Genomic DNA, 18,774 nt, shown 5'->3' with positions numbered 1-18,774 from the left:
AAGTTTGTCTTTGGCAGATAAATCAATCAGGGTCAGTGGTTGACTGTAAAACATGGAAGAATCTGAACGACTCTCTTTCAGCTTTGGAGAAACTTTGACGACTGTTTGCAAACCACAAACTCTGACGTACAGACTGCACGGACGTTAACTGATCTGATGTTGGTGATGTTGAAAACTGATCACCTCTAGACTTGTTTTCCCACATCGAGCGGGAAATCATTATTTATTTTATTTTTAGGGGTAAAAGTCGCAAAATCGTGTCAGCGGCTACAACCTACCAAACAAGTTCTACTAGTTTAAAATCAAAATGCAATGACTGCTCATGGTTTCAGTAATAAATTAAAATGCCTTGTTTTGGCCACGTTTACAAAAATATCACAAGAAGGAAACTTTTACCAGTGAAGTTAGTTGATGGTAAACTGTTTCAGCCTGACTTGACAAAACTTTAACCGTAGTTTATTTACCACAACCACAACCTCTCCCTAATTATAACAGTGAGTCAAAGCACAAATACTGATGATACCGGTACTGAATATCATCAAATGCAGAGAGAGAGAAAAAAGATCTTTGAATAATTTAACGAAAAAATGTCCACCAGAGAAACTTTTCACGGGAAAAATGTAAGAAACCTCGGGAGGAGCAACAGAGGACAGACATGCAATAGATGAAGCTGCTGTACTGGAATTACATCACGATGAAAGAGCTGTGATTTTTAAACCCTGAGTAAATATGAAGTGTCATAAGTTGCAGGAAGTTAAAAAAGGGAAAATGAATCAAAGGAAACAGGGGATTTAAATTCTAATTGTAGCTGAATCGGAGTCAAACCGAACCTTAACCATCTCACGACAGTCGGAAAGATCTTCCTTAAGTCAACGTAAAGCACCAGATGCTGTTTTGAAGCCGGAGTGTTTGTTTTACCGAGCGCTGCGGAGATTTAAATTCTGTAGAAAAGGTGTTTTTTTTTTACCTGGGTTACACGTGAAAATTGATTTGGCCGGGCTTTACTTAGCCAACAGCGCGCACTAGATATCGATCGTGCAGATCAGCTCTGGACGCGGAGCCCAGCTCAGCCCAGCGTGGAGCCGCTGGAGGTGAAATACCTCCGTCCAGGGCGGCGTGATCGCAGCAGCTGAGGGGAGGTTTCAAACAACTGGTTCTGTGAGAATAACACGAGCAAGAGGAGATTAAAAAGAGACAATAATGGATGTAATGTTCCGTCTGGCAGTGGCAGGACACTTTAACGTTTCTCTGCGGGAGCGGGGGAAATAATCATCTCTGTATTAGCTGCTTTAGGGACCTGCACTCACTTACATTTATTTTAAAAGCATGGGAGAAAGAAAACAACACTTCCAGGACATACTGTGCACAAACGCAGTAGACACATGTAATATTATTTCACTCTGTGCCCAGGGTCATACTTTACAACAGGAATGTTCCCCCGTCTGCACATTTTAATTCTGAGAGCTACAGAGAAAAGCTGCCAACCTTGAGTTTCTGTAGGAAAAACACTCTGAGCAGGAGGAACCACATTTAGAAAATGTATTTTAAGTAATTTTGCCTCCGTCACTGAGAAACTTCTGCAGCTGCATGTCTGTGAACACTGCGAATGAAAAACTAAAAAGGAAACACTCAATGGACAATAAGTTTAAGTGCAACTGCAGCTCAGTGGTCGAGTCTTAACGTTTTCAGAGTAATTCATCATGATGAATAAAGATATCTCATATAGACCCTTCATATTGGTTTATTATTTCAACCATCATTTATTTCTTCAAATAAAAGTCTGCTATAAATTAGTGCTGAAACTAAAACCAAATTTATTCACCGATATATTTCAAGTTATATTTCAAATTGCGAGTCTTTACAACGTTTCTTCATTTTATATCCTTGTAAATTCAAATTATTGCTTCATCAAAAAGAGGTAATTTTAAAACTGTCCTCACGGGTGAGGAAATTATTTTGATTTTTAATCATTAAATAACTGAGATTACAGCCCAGAAGATACTTTTACAAATAAATTGATTCCAAATGTTAAAATATATATATATATATATGATATAAAACAAATATATGATGAATATGACCTTGAGTGGCTGTGGTTCAGGGGGTAGAGCGGGTTGTCCACTAACCAGAGGGGTCTGTAGTTTGAGAGGTCGCCATTGATTGTTTCAGAATGATTTCAACCCACCCGACCGTGTTTTAGTTTGTTGATAAAGACAATAAGAACTCACTCGATTTTCACTTTCTCTCTGTCCTTGTGGAGTTTCCACGGGAGAAAAGCTTTTCTGTCGTCTTCAGACGTCAGCATCAAACTTTAACGACCCCCTGTCTTTGGCTTGCACCTCTGATTACACGTGACGAGCGCAGCTGTCACACTGAGGTGCTCGCTGACTGTGATCACTCCGTCATTAGCAGCAGGTTCATGGTGGGCGCTCGAGGAGGAAGCCACTGCCTCTCTCTCTCTCTCTCTCTCTCCTCATAACTGTTCAAAAAGCTGCATTTGCATTTTGCTCTCTCACCTGAAACATTAAACATGAAGCCGGCTCGTGGTGCGTCACAGAGTTTTTAAAAACGCTGCTGGTTTTAGTTTGGTTTGTTTGTTGTCAGTCCTGAAGTGTCACATACATACAGAACATTACAGCAGTAACTTATAAAGGTACTTTTACTGCTGTAGTGAGTGAGGTGCAGGTGATGTGGTCGGTTAACAGTTAATTCAGTGGTTTGTAAAACAATATGTAACGTTCATCAGTATCAATATAACAAAAGTATATAATTAAAAAGTACCATCAAGATGTAAAGTATTTGATTCAGACTGAACTGAAAAGGTCTGAACCAAACAAGGAAGGTGAATCTGTGTGACATTTCCTGTAATAATTATCAATATCAACCAATGTGAACATTTTCGTATTGATATCACTCTCGGCCATATCGTTCAGCACCAGTGTTATGTTACTCCGCAATAAAAAAGAATTACTGACATGGGAAATGTTGGTAGACTACATAAAATAAGTTATATAATAAACAGGTTTATCACCACACAGGAGATGTAGATGCGTACACAGTGATTGTAAATCAAAGATTTATCGTTGCCCGCCTTAACAACAGGAAATTGGTGCAACATCCTATCAGATGTTCAAATGCAAATAATACACCAAGAATAGAACTTCTCATTAAATGTAATTGAAATTATTAGAAGATTGATTTGTTTCTGTCAGGATCTCTGCAGCTCTGACATTATTTACTCTAACTTCTATCTTTTAACTTAATTTCCCTCTTTGGAGTTTTACAGAAATGAGTCCAGACCTTCACGCACAACGTTAATCATTCAATTTCAACACACACTGTAAAAACAGCTGGAGGTTAAAGATGAGACACAAACAGCTGCAGGTTGATGGACTCACATGTTCTGAAGCTGCAGCTCTTCCTCCTGCTTCCTCACTGGAGGTCAAGCAGAACGTTTCCAGGTCAAATATTCCCACAGACGTTTTTATCTCCACTTCACACTGATACAAACAAATCTGCGATAAAACTCAAAGCCTGAGAAGTGACAGAGGAAACACAGGAAACAGAGGAAAGTACAAAATAAAAGAATAAAAACGCGTCGTCGTCAGTTTAATCAACTTCACCTGTTTCCTGCAGGTAACCCGGCTGTCACCGTGCAATACCCCTTTTCACCACAACCGAAGAATAACACATGTCTGCGCTTACAATCCAGAGGGGCGCTGTTTCACAACAGAGGGAAACAACTGCAGAAACTTTTGAATGAAACCAACATGGCGTCATCCAGTCAGAAAAGAAAAACAAAGCCTGTCTCGTGATGAGTGATGAACTGATGTCATGGATAAATTAACACACGTTGGGAACTGGTTCATACAAAATAAGAAAACAGAGACATTTATAATAAGAATAAGAAATATAATCAACCTCAAACACGAGGGGGATGATGTCCTCTGGTACAATCATGTGTATTGAAGGAATATAATATTAAAAACTATTTGTTCAAAGATTTTTATTCCATTATGTGTTCATTTAAAAAATATGAGTCACACATCTGTGTTGGTCACGATGAAATGATTGTATTTGAGAGCGGGAGAGTAAAACATTAACATATATAATATTAATATTGACGTGATATTAATATTAACCTCCTCTATGTCACGGTCCAGTCCTGTGCTCGTGTTTTATATTCAGTCTAATTGGTTCAGGTGGGGTCTCACTGTCGCTCTCAGGCTTAAACTCACTGAAGTATTCACACTGTGTGTTACTTTCTACTTCTCTACATTTCACCAGTCACTTTTAGAAATTACTTTTAAAAGCTAAACATAGATTAGCATTAATAATTATGACCCATCACTGATTATTTAACCATTGCAAAAAGCAGCATAATAGAGAATTTGAATTTACGTTTGCTTTGGTTATTTTTATGTTATAACATTAGGTGATTTATCATTTATTTGTTTTTACCGATGCATCGTGTTCACCAGCTTGCTCGCGGTGAATCCTGCAAAGAATCAACTGAGTTCTCATCTCGTCCAGACCTTTTCGAGAAAATGCGCAGAAATGCCAGGAACGCTCTCACTCTAATTTGCTTTCACACGAACACTTCCTCTGGAGAAACTCTGGAGAAACTCAGAATCAGATCTTGAATCTGAGGCCGGACGTCTTTTTGGTTCTTCGTACCAGATTATGTTTTCGTCTGATTTTTTTTTTTGTTCGTCATCAGGATTTCGACAAAAACTTTGCAGTGCCCTCTAGCGGATGAATTGCTTTGACAACCATGCCATCATAAAAATCTCTTTTCGTACTCGGAGCAGCTGAAATGAGGCGTTAGAGTCTACACATGTGTCTGTGCTGTTATTACTGAAGATGAATGTTCAGCAGCTTTATCAGTTCACCTTTAAGTTTCACCTCATCGGGGGGTTTGGACAGAAAACATCTTTTATCGCCTGTTTTAATGCAACGTGCGACAAAAGAAGCTTGTCATCCAATATCATAAAGGTGTCTCCCTCACACACACACACACACACAGACACACACACACACACACACACACACACAGACACACACACACCTCACTGCTCACATAGATGCAAATAGAGAACATGAACACACAGAGAAAATGATACATGCCCCCCACATCCATTATACACACACAATCAATGAAGTGTGCATTCACACACACACACACACTCACACACACACACACACACACACACACACACACACACACAGCATGCCATCGGGGGTTTGATCGCACTCTATGTCAAATCAGTGCATTCCTTATTAACGGCCTTTTTTCTTTCCTACCCTCCTGTTTTCTCTCTCCTCTTTTTTCCTTCCATCTTCAACTCCCCTTCCTCTCTCTCCCCCTCTCTCCCTCTCTCTCCTCCCTCCCTCCCTCCCACTCCTCTGTCGGAGAGCAGATCTGCCTGAATAATTTCTTCCCCCTGGACCAGCTCTGCTCTTTAATTCATGAGCCAGAGCACGAGAGAGTGTATGTATGTGTGTGTGTGTGTGTGTGTGTGTGTGTGTGTGAGGGAGTGGGGTTGTGTCAGAGAACGTGTGTGTGTGTATTTGTGTGTCAGCAAGTGAGAGAACAGAAAGAGAGAGAGTGACAGAAAGTGCGTGTAAGGGAGTTTTTTTTCTTTGTCTTTTTTAAATCCAAAAAATGTAATTGTGGTACTCAGAGGTCTCTGTATCCTCATGTGTGTGTGTGTGCACGTGCATGGTGACAGTAAGTGTACCTGTGTGTGTGAGTTAGTGAGTGAGTGAGTGAATATGGGTGAGTGAATATGTGTGTGTGTGTGTGTGGTTGAGTTAGTGAGTGAATATGTGTGTGTGTGTGTGAGTGAGTGAGTGAGTGAGTGAGTGAGTGAATGAGTGTGTGAGTGAGTGAATATGTGTGTGTGTGTGTGAGTAAGTGAGTGAGTGAGTGAGTGAGTGAGTGAGTGAGTGAATATGTGTGTGTGTGTGTGTGTGTGAGTGAGTGAGTGAGTGAGTGATTGAGTGTGTGTGTGTGTGTGTGTGTGTGTGTGTGTGTGTGTGTGTGTGTGTGTGTGTCTTCCACCACAGTCTATTTTTAACTTCAGGGTGAAACTGGCTCAGAATCATTTAGATCTGACTCGTTTGAATGAATCACTTGCTTCCATTCAACATTAAGCTGCTTCCACTTCTGCTCAGATGAATCATTTACTTCTTTGCTGCTCTCAAAATTAATCTTTCAGCGCCTTACCGACGTCTCCAAATTAATTATTTGGTTTATTTCAGTTGTTCTAAACTGAGCCATTTGGCTGATTGCAAATCTTAACTGAAACGCTCGCATCATTAAAGCGGAGTTCATTTCAACTCTAATCAAAAGAGTTTGAATTGAGCTGCACGCTGTTCACGCAGGACGTGACTGGACTCCACAAAAGGGACGATCCCCTTTTATTTACTCAAAGTTTCCACTAACAGTTTATGTGTGTAAATGATCCTCCACGTTGCCTCAATAAAAACAAAGGAACATTAAAAGACGGGCATGCCTGCGAGGCTCCGACAAGCTGTGAGTGACAGCAGGTGAAATGTTCATCTGTGTTCTTTAAGTGGCAATAACCTCGGCCTCAGTCACGGATCTGAAGCTGATTTACAGGTTTCATTTCAAGCCGCAGTAAATTTGTCTTTACTGTCTCAAATTCATCTGTTAATATTTCAGAAACACGTTTTTATTAAGTCCTTAAATCGTGACAATTTGCCGAAGCGAACGTGACACGACTCTTAACTCTAACGGTGCCGAGCTTCACTGCCAGCAATCATCTGCTGGTAGGCGGGAGATATATATTTATTTATCTTTTTAAGTGTTGGACGTCTAATTTGGGAATGAAAGTCCTCATTTTTTATTTAAGAGAAGGAGTCTATCTCTCTTTGGTCATTTGTAATCTGTCCTCATAATCTGAAACATTTAAAAACGTGATGCAGAGTCTTAATTCGACGTCACCTCTTCTCCTTCTCACTGCAGCGTTTCATGAACACGTCCCTCGCCAAATGCAAAAGGGGGGTGCTCAGTAGATTTTGTTGCACGAGTCTTAACTGCGTCTTTTGCTATCAATAATGAAGGAGCGCTGCATTCAACAGTGAGACTACATATACATTTTTAATGTGAAGAGATTTAGTTATCTGTCAAACGTAATCTAATCTAGGAGACGCTCCTGTAGCCCTGACAAGAGGCTGATATGAGGGAACACCTTTTCTATTAGAACGTATGTAACCCAGGGGGGAGGGACTTTGCCTGAACGACTCAGATCCAGCCGGTAGCTGCTCGGGTGTTTTTCGATGATATCAGCAGATGGAGTTTGTCAGATAATTGTAGATGTTAGAAATGCATTTCTTTCCTTTGTTGATTTGTAATATAGAGCTTTAAATACATTTGTTGACTTTGGAAACCCCAGTGGAGAAACCACCCTCAGGCCAAGCTCCATTCGGTCGTTGTTCCGGAGCTCTCAGTCGTATCAGATGATCTTCAAAGTTCTTTCTTAACGTACAGCTGCAGTGAGCCTGTCTTGTCACTCTCGTTGTTCTTGCAGAGAAAAGACAAATGTCGCCATCTTTAATCCGACAGAGCTCTGTGCAGCTTGGTTGTGGTTTCCCCTTCATTTCAATACAAACCTCATGTCAACTTCTAGCAGCAGCTTTGGACAGAAAACTAAATAGTGTGTGTACGAAGGATGAAATGAAAACCAACAAACTCAGTTTTATCTTTCGATCGTGACATTTCACCGTTATATCATCAAATAACAGATTAAAACCAAAGATACACTCTTGAACATACACCAGTGTGATAACAACTATACCTACAATCTAGTTTCACCTTCGATCTTCGGATGCAGCCTCTGAAGGATGCAGACCTCTGAGTTGAGACCCACCGTAGGTGTTCAAATGTCAGATTTTCCGAGAACTTGCAGGACTCCTCGTCCCCGCTGACTCTGTGTGCTAATTACGATCGTGTGGTTTTTTATCGAAGGCCCAGAGCAGCAACTAAATGGACTGTGCAGCGAGATTGTTTTCTGTTGTGTTATGACCTCCCTCAATAATGTTCCCATTGTTTCCAGTTATCAGCCAGTAAACCTCCACCCTCCATCCCTCCCTGAATGACTCAGTGCAGTTCAATACAATCTTTATTGTTCCCTGAGATGAATACGGTTTGCAGATGGAGTAAAAGCTCAGTGGGTACGCGAAGAAATATGGGAACGCAAGGAAAACCACACAAAAAAACAAGCATGAGTTGATAAAGCCCCTCAGGGAGTCAATAGCTGAATATACAGCAATAAAAAAACTCAATCATCAGTGCAGCCAGAGCTTCCACCGAAATGAATTGGAGGCAGCACTTATGACTGACAGTAATAAGGTTTACAAACAGCTCCAGTCAATTGTGAGAAGGAGTCAATGTGTTTCTCTCTGCACTGAGTGAATAATGGGACAGCTAGTTAAAGACAAATCCTCCTGAAAACAGTTTAACATTGTTTTAAAAATAGAACCTGAGGAAAAAAAAACTCTGAATTTCCTGGGTCCATTCTGTTTTTCACATTAGGAGATATTTCCAGCGCAGCAGCGATGATATAAAAAAGGCAGCACCAATTTTTTTTGACTTATCTGAAACGTCAACAATAGGCTAAACATCCTGTTTTGGCGTCTGTCCCTCGGGATTGTGGAGCAAAGCGCTGCTCTTGATTTTCCTCAGACTTTCAACCATCACACGAGGAGAAAGAAATCCACCCGGCGAGGAGGAGTACATAACAATCTTTCCACCGACAGTCGCCTCCAGGGACCTGCAGTACAATGCATCCAGCGGAGTTGTGTTGCGTTATCAGTAAAAGGATACGATTCCGCCTTTTCTCAGATGAGAAAAGCGTGTTCTCCCGCAGTCGGTATCACTACCTCGCCTGCTATTGCTCATTACCTCAACATGAAACTCAAAGCTAAATACAACACACCTGTTCTCTGGGAGTTGTGGGAAATCGTGTAAAGCAAATGTAGACAAGGCAGGTGGAGGGGAACGTGGGGATGAAATTAAAGAGGGAATTACATCAAATTCAGAATAAAACCAGAACTTCACTCAGCAGAGTGCATCTCTTCACCAAGGCCCAACTGTCCTGTAATGAAACCACTTCAAATTCACAAGTTCTGGACTTTCCAAACTCTTCTCCAGAACAGCAGCGCAGAGGAACAAGTTACTTCTCAAAACTGAACTCTTGTATTTGGACTTTTTGATTATTCTTGGTTTGTTTGTGAGGATCTTTTGATTTACCTTGGTTTGCATTTTGATTTTGATTTTGAAGCTTCTTTGTTTCACGCCCCTGTGATCGTCTGCACCTGTTCCTGATGTGTTTCACCTGTGTTCAACGATCCCTGCCTCCCTGGAGGATTTAGCCTCTGTGCTTCTCTTTGTCTTTGTCGCGTCTGTTCGGTCCAGCTCCTGTGTCTCCTGCTCTGCTTTTAGTTTCAGTTCTATGTCACCTCCTGCCACCTCCTGTTTATTTTTGATGAAATATTTTTGCAGGTTGTTTCTATTTGCCTGCATTTCTCTGCAGCTCTGAAAATAATATGACACTCCTGGTGTGAGTGAAAAAATAAATCCCTGGATCCCCCCGATTAGGATCCACATCTATATTTAATGGGTTCTTCCCTGACCCGTACCACATCCTTCCTCAAACGCTTTTGTGGAAATCTGTTGAGTAGTTTTCGTGGAATGCTGCTTACTAACAAACAAATGCCAATGAAAACTGGTGCAGATAATAACTCCTGGGTTTCAAGGACCATCAGGCTGGGATCTCTGTGGCGTGCAGGGGGAGTTGATGGGAGGTCTTGTTTTCCATCCACAGTGGCCTGGGCGGGCCTGGCTGGAGGTGATCTCTGGTTGATGGGTAGAAGTTGACAGCCGAAGACCTGCTCAGCCGTCAGCGGCACAGACACGGTGCTGCAGTTTGTCCTTGGAAACTGAACGAGGACGAGCAGGACGAGATACAAGGACGCCTTCCGTTACTGCCTCAGATGAAATTGGACTGGATGAGGTTCAAGCTTTCTCCAATACCACAGGATGAAGATCAACTGTTGTGCTTTGCTAATTAGGCAGGAGGTGTTTTCTCTCCATCTGCAGGTGTGTGTGTGTATGTGTGTGTGTGTGTGTGTGTGCATGACATGCATGCCCTCTGCAGAAACGATCGATGTTTGTGACTATATGAAGGAGGCGGTTATGGGGGAAAAATGGTCTTGCAGCAGAGATAGTGATTTATTAGAATTGCTCTCACACACACAAAGGCCCTCACAGACAGAGAGGAGCGGTGAGAAAGTTGCTCCAGGCGATATTACCCACCTCTGTTGTCTTAAAACTCGCCTTCAGCCATGTAGTCAGGAGTCGTGTCAATGTAGGTTAGTATACACACACTCAAATGTGTCAGCTGTAAGTAAGTGAGCTGCAAAGTGGAAGGTTCGCCGTGCATGACAAATGTGTCATAAATAAAACTGTATATACATCGCTGTATGGAAGAGAGCGAGCTGATACGCTGCCTGGTAACACGTCTGCAGCCGAGGATACTGGGTAAATTCATTGTCTCACTGTGGGACTCATTAGAGCACGCTCACTAGTACGGCCATTATTTGGGAACCAAAACGCAGTAACTGTTGTCGCTTATACCCTCGAAAAAACCAAAGCTCATTAAAACACACAAGAGCAAATGAGAGCCTGAAAGGAGCAGGCGTGTGTGACCCATTTTGGCTCGTGACTGCGTATAGTAGTTTGCACACACACACACACACACAGAGAGTTGTGTCTCCATGACTTCAGAGCACATTATGTTAATTTACATAAATTTCCTGGAGACTTGGTCTCACCTTAATCGTCGTTACAACCTTAACCTAACTTTCTGACCTAAACTCAACCTAATCCTAACCTGAATCTAATCTTAAAACATGTCTTCAATTTAAAATGTTATAATCTACATGATGGGGACTTGCTTTAGTCCCATAGTGTGACAGTAAAGACAAAGTTTACTGTTCACACACACACACACACACACACGGCCTGAACTGGCCGATGAACCGAAGCGGAATATGGACGAAGGCCACACATGTCAAATGTGCCAAATGAAATCACATTAGTAACTTAAATGAAATCTAATGAAATCAACTTGAATCAGCAGCTGAAGCGGTGAAACCCCTGCTGGTCGTCTGAGCGCCTGCAGCCGTGACACGCTCTCACGCTCCTGGTATAAAAAAGGGTTTTTTTTCTTCTTAATAGAAGTTCTGCAAACGACTGCAGCCCTGCTGCTTCTGCTGCTGCTGCTCTATCCTCTGCTCTCCCCCTAATTTCCACCCCAAAGCACAAACAACCCACAAGGTTTCGGGATAGGTCAAAAATTTCCTCCAATACTCAGGCAATAAAAGTCCGACCAGGGGCATCTTAATTGACCGGCAGCCTATACAATCAGACTGTTAAACAGAGGCAATAAGAGCGGCCTTATGTGCAGTGGCCAGATGCTGCCTCTCTAACAACCTTTTATGCTCAGGACAATGATTTTCTGCTTTTTTGTCATAGTTTCCGGCCGCACGTTGAATCAAGTTTTTACATTTTGATGTTGTCTTATTAAGTTTTATTGCTTTTATTCTTTTTATTTGTATTTATTGCTTTTTACGCCATGCTGTCTTCTTATTGCTTTTATTTCTTAATTCTTCCTATTAGTGAGAATGCGTCTGTGCAACTTTGTAAACCCTGTTTGTGAAGGTGTTGTACAAATTAAGATTATATTATTATTTTCTCTGTATAATCAATCAATCGTTAACATGTCGATACAAAGAACAATGTCATGAAACTTGACATAGTTGGTAGTCGCCACCCTCTGCATTTTAAGGAATTAAGTGGCTGTTTAATGATCACATGCTCATAACTCCACACTTCACTATGACAAACATTGTCTTGTCTCACTTGTCTCTCTATAAACCATTTGTCAACTTGACTTGTTAAAACACTTGTTAGCAGAAGCTCTTGTTTCTCTTCTCATGCTGACTCTGAGCTCTCTGGGAAATAAACTGGAACTCTGGTTCTTCTTTCTGAGAGACACTGCAACACTGACATCCAGCGGTCAAACACCAGAACTGCAAAGAAGTCACATAGAATCCTGAGTAACAAACTCCGAGAGTTGGTGTGTGTGTGTGTGTGTGTGTGTGTGTGTGTGTGTGTGTGTGTGTGTGTGTGTGTGTGTGTGTGTGTGTCATCTGAATCTGAATCTTTATCTGAATCAGAATCTGAATCTGAATCTTTATGTGAATCTGAATCTGAATCTAAATCTAAATCTGAATCTGAATCTGAATCTAAATCTGAATCTTTATGTGAATCTGAATCTGAATCTAAATCTAAATCTGAATCTGAATCTAAATCTAAATCTGAATCTTTATCTGAATCTAAATCTGAATCTGAATCTGGATCAGGATCAGGATCAGGATCAGAATCTGAATCTAAATCTAAATCTGAATCTGGATCTGGATCTGAATCTGGATCAGGATCAGGATCAGGATCAGAATCTGAATCTGAATCTGGATCTGGATCTGAATCTGAATCTAAATCTGTATCTAAATCTGAATCTGGATCAGAATCTGAATCTGGATCAGAATCTGAATCTGAATCTGGATCTGAATCTGAATCTGGATCTGAATCTAAATGTGAATCTGAATCTGGATCAGAATCTGAATCTGGATCTGAATCTGAATCTAAATGTGAATCTGAATCTGAATCTAAATCTGGATCTGAATCTAAATCTAAATCTAAATCTAAATCTGAATCTGAATCTGAATCTGAATCTAAATCTGGATCTGAATCTGAATCTAAATCTGAATCTGGATCTGGATCTGAATCTGGATCAGAATCTGAATTGAGGCTCCATGAAAGAACAAATGAGAATCAGCTCCATCAGTGTTTTGCAGACGGCCCCAGAACAGACTACAGTACCCGTCGTGCCTCTCGGGTGACGTCATGGCGCCGCAGGACGTCACCGGCTCACATGTGTGGTCGGAGCTGCTCGGCGGAGGTTTGTTAGCAACGTCTGGCTAAAGGAGCTAAATGTGGAGGCGACGTCCCTTCAGAAACGGCACATTGGAATAAACATCGGCTGGTTGAACGCAGGTGAACCGGAGCCAACATGCCCCCGAAGAAGCCCGTCCCTGTCGCGGGAAACAAGAAGACCCAGGAGAAGAAAAAGGAAAAGATCATTGAGGTAAACGGAAACTGCACGAGTTAGCATGTCGGCGTTAGCCGGGCAGCTAGCTCGCCGCTCTGTGGCCGAGGCTAACAGCGGAGCTGACGAGTGAACCGTGAAGTCAGAGACGGTTTCTGAGCAGCTGTCACGTGTTTTATAACTTTTATCATCAATCCACTTTCCTCTTGGTAGAAGTTTGAATCACTGTTAGTTAGCATTTAGCGAGCTAGCAGCTGACAGGAGGCCGAGCTGCTCGCAGGGCCGAGCCGCCACAGAGGCTCTGATCCCCCGGTGAAGCTAACGAGCCTAACGTCTGCGGCTAGAACAAGAAGCGTGGTCTTCACTCAGTGATTCTTGTTTTCTGAAGCAAACCTGGTGGTTTGGTGTCTAGTGAAGGAGCCGGAGCTAAGTGAGGCCTGTTTCTGACCGGCCCTCGGGACACATGAGGGAATTAGCTTCCAGCGCCCGAGTTGACAATGAAGGAAAAAGTTAAGCGTTCAGAAAAGTTTCCTGAGTTGAATCGTCCTCAGGAATCATCAGCTCATCATCAAACACTCACACCCTCCTGAGAGTGGGAGCACACAGACCTGTCAGCTCTGCACAGGCTCAGGTTGGACTCTATCTAGAAGTATAATCAGGTTTTAATTGAATATAACTACATGGTTAAGTGGAACATGGAGATGAGAGTCTGTACATGTTATTAATTAGTAAGTTTCAAGGAGGAAAATCAACAGGAAGACGGTCACTTCGGACTTATTACAACTTTTGGTCAACTGCTGTGACAGATGTGTATTGTGATAGTGGATATTCTTATCATGTTATATCAGTGTGACACGAGAGTCATATTCATCCTGCCTTTAAAAAACCATTATGAGCCATCGTGGCTGTACCTTTTATATAAAGTTTGCCCACAGTACTGATGCTACAGAGATCACAAAGTGAGATTTAATGCAGACGTGGTTTTTACTGGACACGAGAGACCACGTAGAATCGCAGCGTTGCATCACACTGGTGCTCCAGCTGTAAATCGCACTGTTTTGTTTCTTAGCACCTGCGATGTCTTTGTTCCATGTGCAGCCAAAGGAGTCTATGTTGAGACTTTACATTTTAAAAAGCTGATGTCAGAGCACTGATTAATAATCAAGGTCAATGATTCCCTTAAATGTTTAATGTACAGGTCAACTTTAATCTGAGGCTGATCAGACAATGTGGAGGCCTCCGAGCTCTGCGCTGCTATAAATAGATTTCCTCTCATCCTCTGGGTTTTGGTTGGTTTGTAATAACGAAGGAGAACAAGTCTTGTTCGGGTGAATCTCTTTGCTTTTGGGTTATTTCTTGGTCAAGTTATGAAACTGATGATTAATTGACCTGTTGTTGTTTCCCCGCCCCCTCCCCAGGACAAGACATTTGGCTTGAAGAACAAGAAGGGGGCCAAACAGCAGAAGTTCATCAAGAATGTTACTCAGCAAGTGAAACATGGACAACAGGGTGCAAAGGTTAAAGCAACTCCATCCATTTCTCCACCCCTTCATCCCTTATAGATCATACCTTGTCTAATGTGACTGGAGTGTAATGAGTTTTTAGTCACCTGGTTTGTTGATGTGCGTTCTGCTCTCTGTGCCCAACAATTTATTGCTCATTTAACGTGTGTGTCCGTGTGATATGACCCAGACGGAGGGAGATAAAACCACCAAGAAAGCTGATAAGAAGAAAGATTTGGACGAACTCAACGAGCTGTTTAAACCTGTAGTCGCTGCCCAGAAAGTCAGCAAAGGTAACAAACACACGGCTGTGACACAACATCAACTTATTAACTAATCATACATTGTGTTTTTATTGATTGTTCTTGTGTGTGTTTGTTGAATTTCAACAATCTTGCTGAAAAGATGATCAAAACCCGTTCCCCTCTTCTCTGCAGGTGTCGACCCGAAGTCAGTGCTGTGTGCGTTCTTCAAGCAGGGTCAGTGCACTAAAGGCGACAAATGCAAGTTCAGCCACGACCTGTCGATGGAGAGGAAATGTGAGAAGAGAAGCCTCTACGTGGATGAAAGAGATGAAGACCTCGAGAAAGGTTAGTGCACAGTGTGACTACAGCACCCCTGCCAAGGGCCCCTCACATTCACTGAAGCTGCACCAAATTTCACACAGTCATAGATATCAGCCCCTAAATGTGTCTTTTGTAAATTAAGATCCATGAATTAGTCCCTGGGAAATTTGTGAAAATGTCAAAACACCACCATCCCACAATGTCAGAGAAAGTCGTAAAAAGTTATTTTCTTGGCTCGTGTCCCACCCTTCCAAGTTTCGTGGAAATAATTTGAGAAGATTTGGTGTAATTTCAAACAAACTGAAAGAGCTGAAAACCTAACCTCGGGCGGAGAGACGATATTATCAAACATAAGCATGTTTCCTGTCGGCTCGGCTTCTTTTTTCTCTTCATTTCTAATTAAAACCAGTTTGTCAATGGAATTAATTTGTTCATCTTTAGTAAAACGAGAGAACAAGGAAGATCATCATCACTTGTACTTTAAACGTCATTTAAAAATTCAGTATCACCCTGCTGCTAATCCAACCTACCGCTCACTGAGCATGTGGTTTCTGTTGTGTTCTGCTCAGATACGATGGATAACTGGGATGAGAAGAAGCTGGAGGAGGTGGTCAACAAAAAACACGGAGAAGCTGAGAAGAAAAAGTCCAAAACACATATTGTGAGTCTGTTTTAATACTTGAAAACGAACATTAGATAAATAAATTATAGATTTGTATGTAACATGCCGTCCTCTCTGTGTTCTGCAGGTGTGTAAATACTTCTTGGACGCCATAGAGAACAATAAGTACGGATGGTTCTGGATGTGCCCTGGAGGCGGCGGCGAATGCATGTACCGACATGCCCTGCCGCCCGGCTTCGTCCTGAAGAAAGACAAGAAGAAGGAGGAGAAAGAGGAGGAAATTTCGTTGGAAGAACTGGTAGAAAATGAGGTAAAGGAGGCATGAGGCAGAAATTCAATTGGAAAAATAAAACACACAAGTCGTAGAAGTTCTAGAAAAGTTCTCTGCTTAGAAATACTGGAAAGATCATTGGTCAGTTGAAAACAATGTTATACTGGGACAAATGTTAAGAAACACAAACCGTTTATTATTACCGCTCAAACGGTGAAGGGCTACATCACGGCTGCCACCCAGATCTGTCACATGTGGTTTTAATCCTCCGTGTGACAACATAACTGTGCTCATGCTGACGTCTGTCTCTCCTCCTGCAGCGAGCAGCTCTGGGTCCCAACGTGACTCGAATCACCCTGGAGACTTTCCTGGCTTGGAAGAAGAGGAAAAGGCAGGAGAAGGTGGGAACCGGTGGAAATCACGTCTTCGTGATTGAATCATGAATCTCTATGTGATGAAATAAAACGATGTGACTGGTTGCTGTTGTTTCACAGGTGGACAAAGCGAGGGAGGAGATGGAGAAGAAGAAGGCTGACTTCAAGGCTGGAAAATCACTCATAGTAAGTTCTTTGTTTTCTGTCTCTTGAAAAGATTCCTGTTCACGTTTTGTCTCGTGTGATTGACGGCGATATATATATATATTTTTAAATCATTTTCATTCAATGATGGAGGATTTAACCAGATATCTGTATGTGTAGGTGAGTGGACGTGAGGTGTTCGAGTTCCACCCAGAGCTGGTTGACGATGACGATGCTGAGGCCGATGACACTCGATACGCCAGCGACGACGAGGAAGATGATCAGGAAGAGGTGATGATTAAATAGATAGACGTCGAACCAATTCAATTTCTTTTTTTACATTGATAAAGATTTCTTGTGTCGTTCTCTGTCTGAACCTGCTGTTTATCTTCTTATTGCAGATTGATACCTCACAGATCCAGGACATAGACTTATCTCGTTTTGTTCCACAAGAGGTCGACAACACAGGCATTACCGTGGCAGCCACGGACCGTTTCACCTCTCGGAGTAAGCTGGAACCAACAGAAGAGGACACCAGTAAGAAAAATCCCCTTTAAGAGCAAATGAAGTATTTCTGATGCACATATGAACCAACTTTAATCGCTTTCTTCTTTCCTCCTCCGCTCGTGTAGAGGAGCAGCTGAACGAAGCTTGTGGCGGTGCCGAGGCCAATGGTCTTTCGGGCGCAGAGGGGGGAGGGGAGGATGAAGAAGAGGAGGAGGAGGAGGAAGAGGAGGTACCGGTGGATGAGAACCTGTTCACGGGTGAAGACCTGGAGGAGCTTGACGAGGAACTCAACACACTGGCCCTGGAGGACTGAGCGGCAGCGCGTGAGGTGGAGGTTGGGAAGGACTATGTGTCACAGGGACGGACTGATGGATGCATGGAGCTACACAACAAAGAGACCAGATGTTTGAATGATTTTAACATTTCAGAGACTCCAATAATAAAGCCTGATCATATCATGACATCACTGCCCGTCTCCGCCCCGTTTTCTCTATCGCCCCTTTCGCATCCCTCTGCCTCCCAGACGTTCTGTCCACCGGGTGTCCAAATTTTCACAGCAGGGCCAATCAGCATCAACCAGGGCCAACTCCACATGAATGTCACCTGTGTCCGTTTCTACCATCAGAATTGGGCTGCTGTTGTTGTTGTGCAGTTTCTGTTGCTCGACGTTAAACTGAACTTTTGATGAATGAGGCTTCGAGCACATCTCAAGCTGATCAGATAAATAGTTAATCCGCTGAGTTTGAATATAAGGGTTTGAAAATGAAAGCATCACGACTGAGAGCAAAACAGCTTCAATAAAGTTAGTATCATTACCGATGGATGTCGAGAGAGAGCTCGTGTCAAATGAATCTGTTCACGGCGTCACCGGCTCTCGTACCAAAATAAAAGCTGTAGTTCAAGCACTTTCATTCTAATTCTGGTGGAGATTGTTTTTCCACTAATTGATTTTGCTGAGGTTACAGCTCTTTTGAATTTTTATTTGAAGGAAAAGTTCAGACATAGCTTCTAAACTAGTGGCTGTTTCTTCTGAGAGCAGATTAATGTGATAAACCAAAAGATCCCATCACCATCCTGGTTTGTAAATATTGTTCTCATGAGTTTCCTCCTGAAGAAATAAAAGATTACTGTACATCCAGCGTGTGTCTGTGTCTCCTCTTGGATAATGTACAATTACAACACAAGTTGTTTATAGTGGTTTGACAGAAACCAACCAGCACTACTTCACTGGTCTGGGGTTATATATATATATATATATATATACTGTTTTCATTTAGGAAATTAAATCACATGAACACATTTGAAAAGATGAAAATTAACTAATTTAACAGGAACAAAGTCGAGTGGTGCCAAATGCCTGCATGTAATGTATAGCAATAAAAAAAAGATTATAGATATAGAGATAAGATATGAAGATTAAAATACTTTGAGTTGTCAGATTTATTATGTCCTTTCACATGAGTCTTATGAAATTCCCTGTTTGCCCAGGTACTGTGATGATGAAGCTGCATATTATCTTACATTGAAACAATGACTATTGAAATAATGATTAAACATTGATTACCTAATGAACAGGAGGAAAAACTACAGCA

The 18,774-nt window shown here is 42.0% G+C and overlaps 1 protein-coding gene across 1 annotated transcript; it reads left to right on the top strand.

Annotated features, from left to right (window-relative positions):
• Positions 1 to 12,984: 12,984 nt before the first annotated feature.
• Positions 12,985 to 18,320, top strand: zc3h15 (zinc finger CCCH-type containing 15). Its single transcript, XM_020096791.2, has 11 exons — positions 12,985 to 13,235; positions 14,615 to 14,713; positions 14,889 to 14,991; positions 15,136 to 15,288; positions 15,834 to 15,925; positions 16,014 to 16,196; positions 16,478 to 16,558; positions 16,652 to 16,717; positions 16,856 to 16,966; positions 17,077 to 17,212; positions 17,308 to 18,320. Exons 1-11 carry the CDS (start codon positions 13,161 to 13,163, stop codon positions 17,493 to 17,495), a joined length of 1,287 nt encoding a protein of 428 aa, XP_019952350.1. The 5' UTR covers positions 12,985 to 13,160; the 3' UTR covers positions 17,496 to 18,320.
• Positions 18,321 to 18,774: the final 454 nt, after the last annotated feature.

This window comes from Paralichthys olivaceus, chromosome 14 (assembly GCF_024713975.1).
Source record: "Paralichthys olivaceus isolate ysfri-2021 chromosome 14, ASM2471397v2, whole genome shotgun sequence".
In the NCBI taxonomy this organism is placed as follows: domain Eukaryota; kingdom Metazoa; phylum Chordata; class Actinopteri; order Pleuronectiformes; family Paralichthyidae; genus Paralichthys; species Paralichthys olivaceus.
Note: the sequence above shows the minus strand (reverse complement) of the source record. Positions and strands in the feature narration are given on the sequence as shown.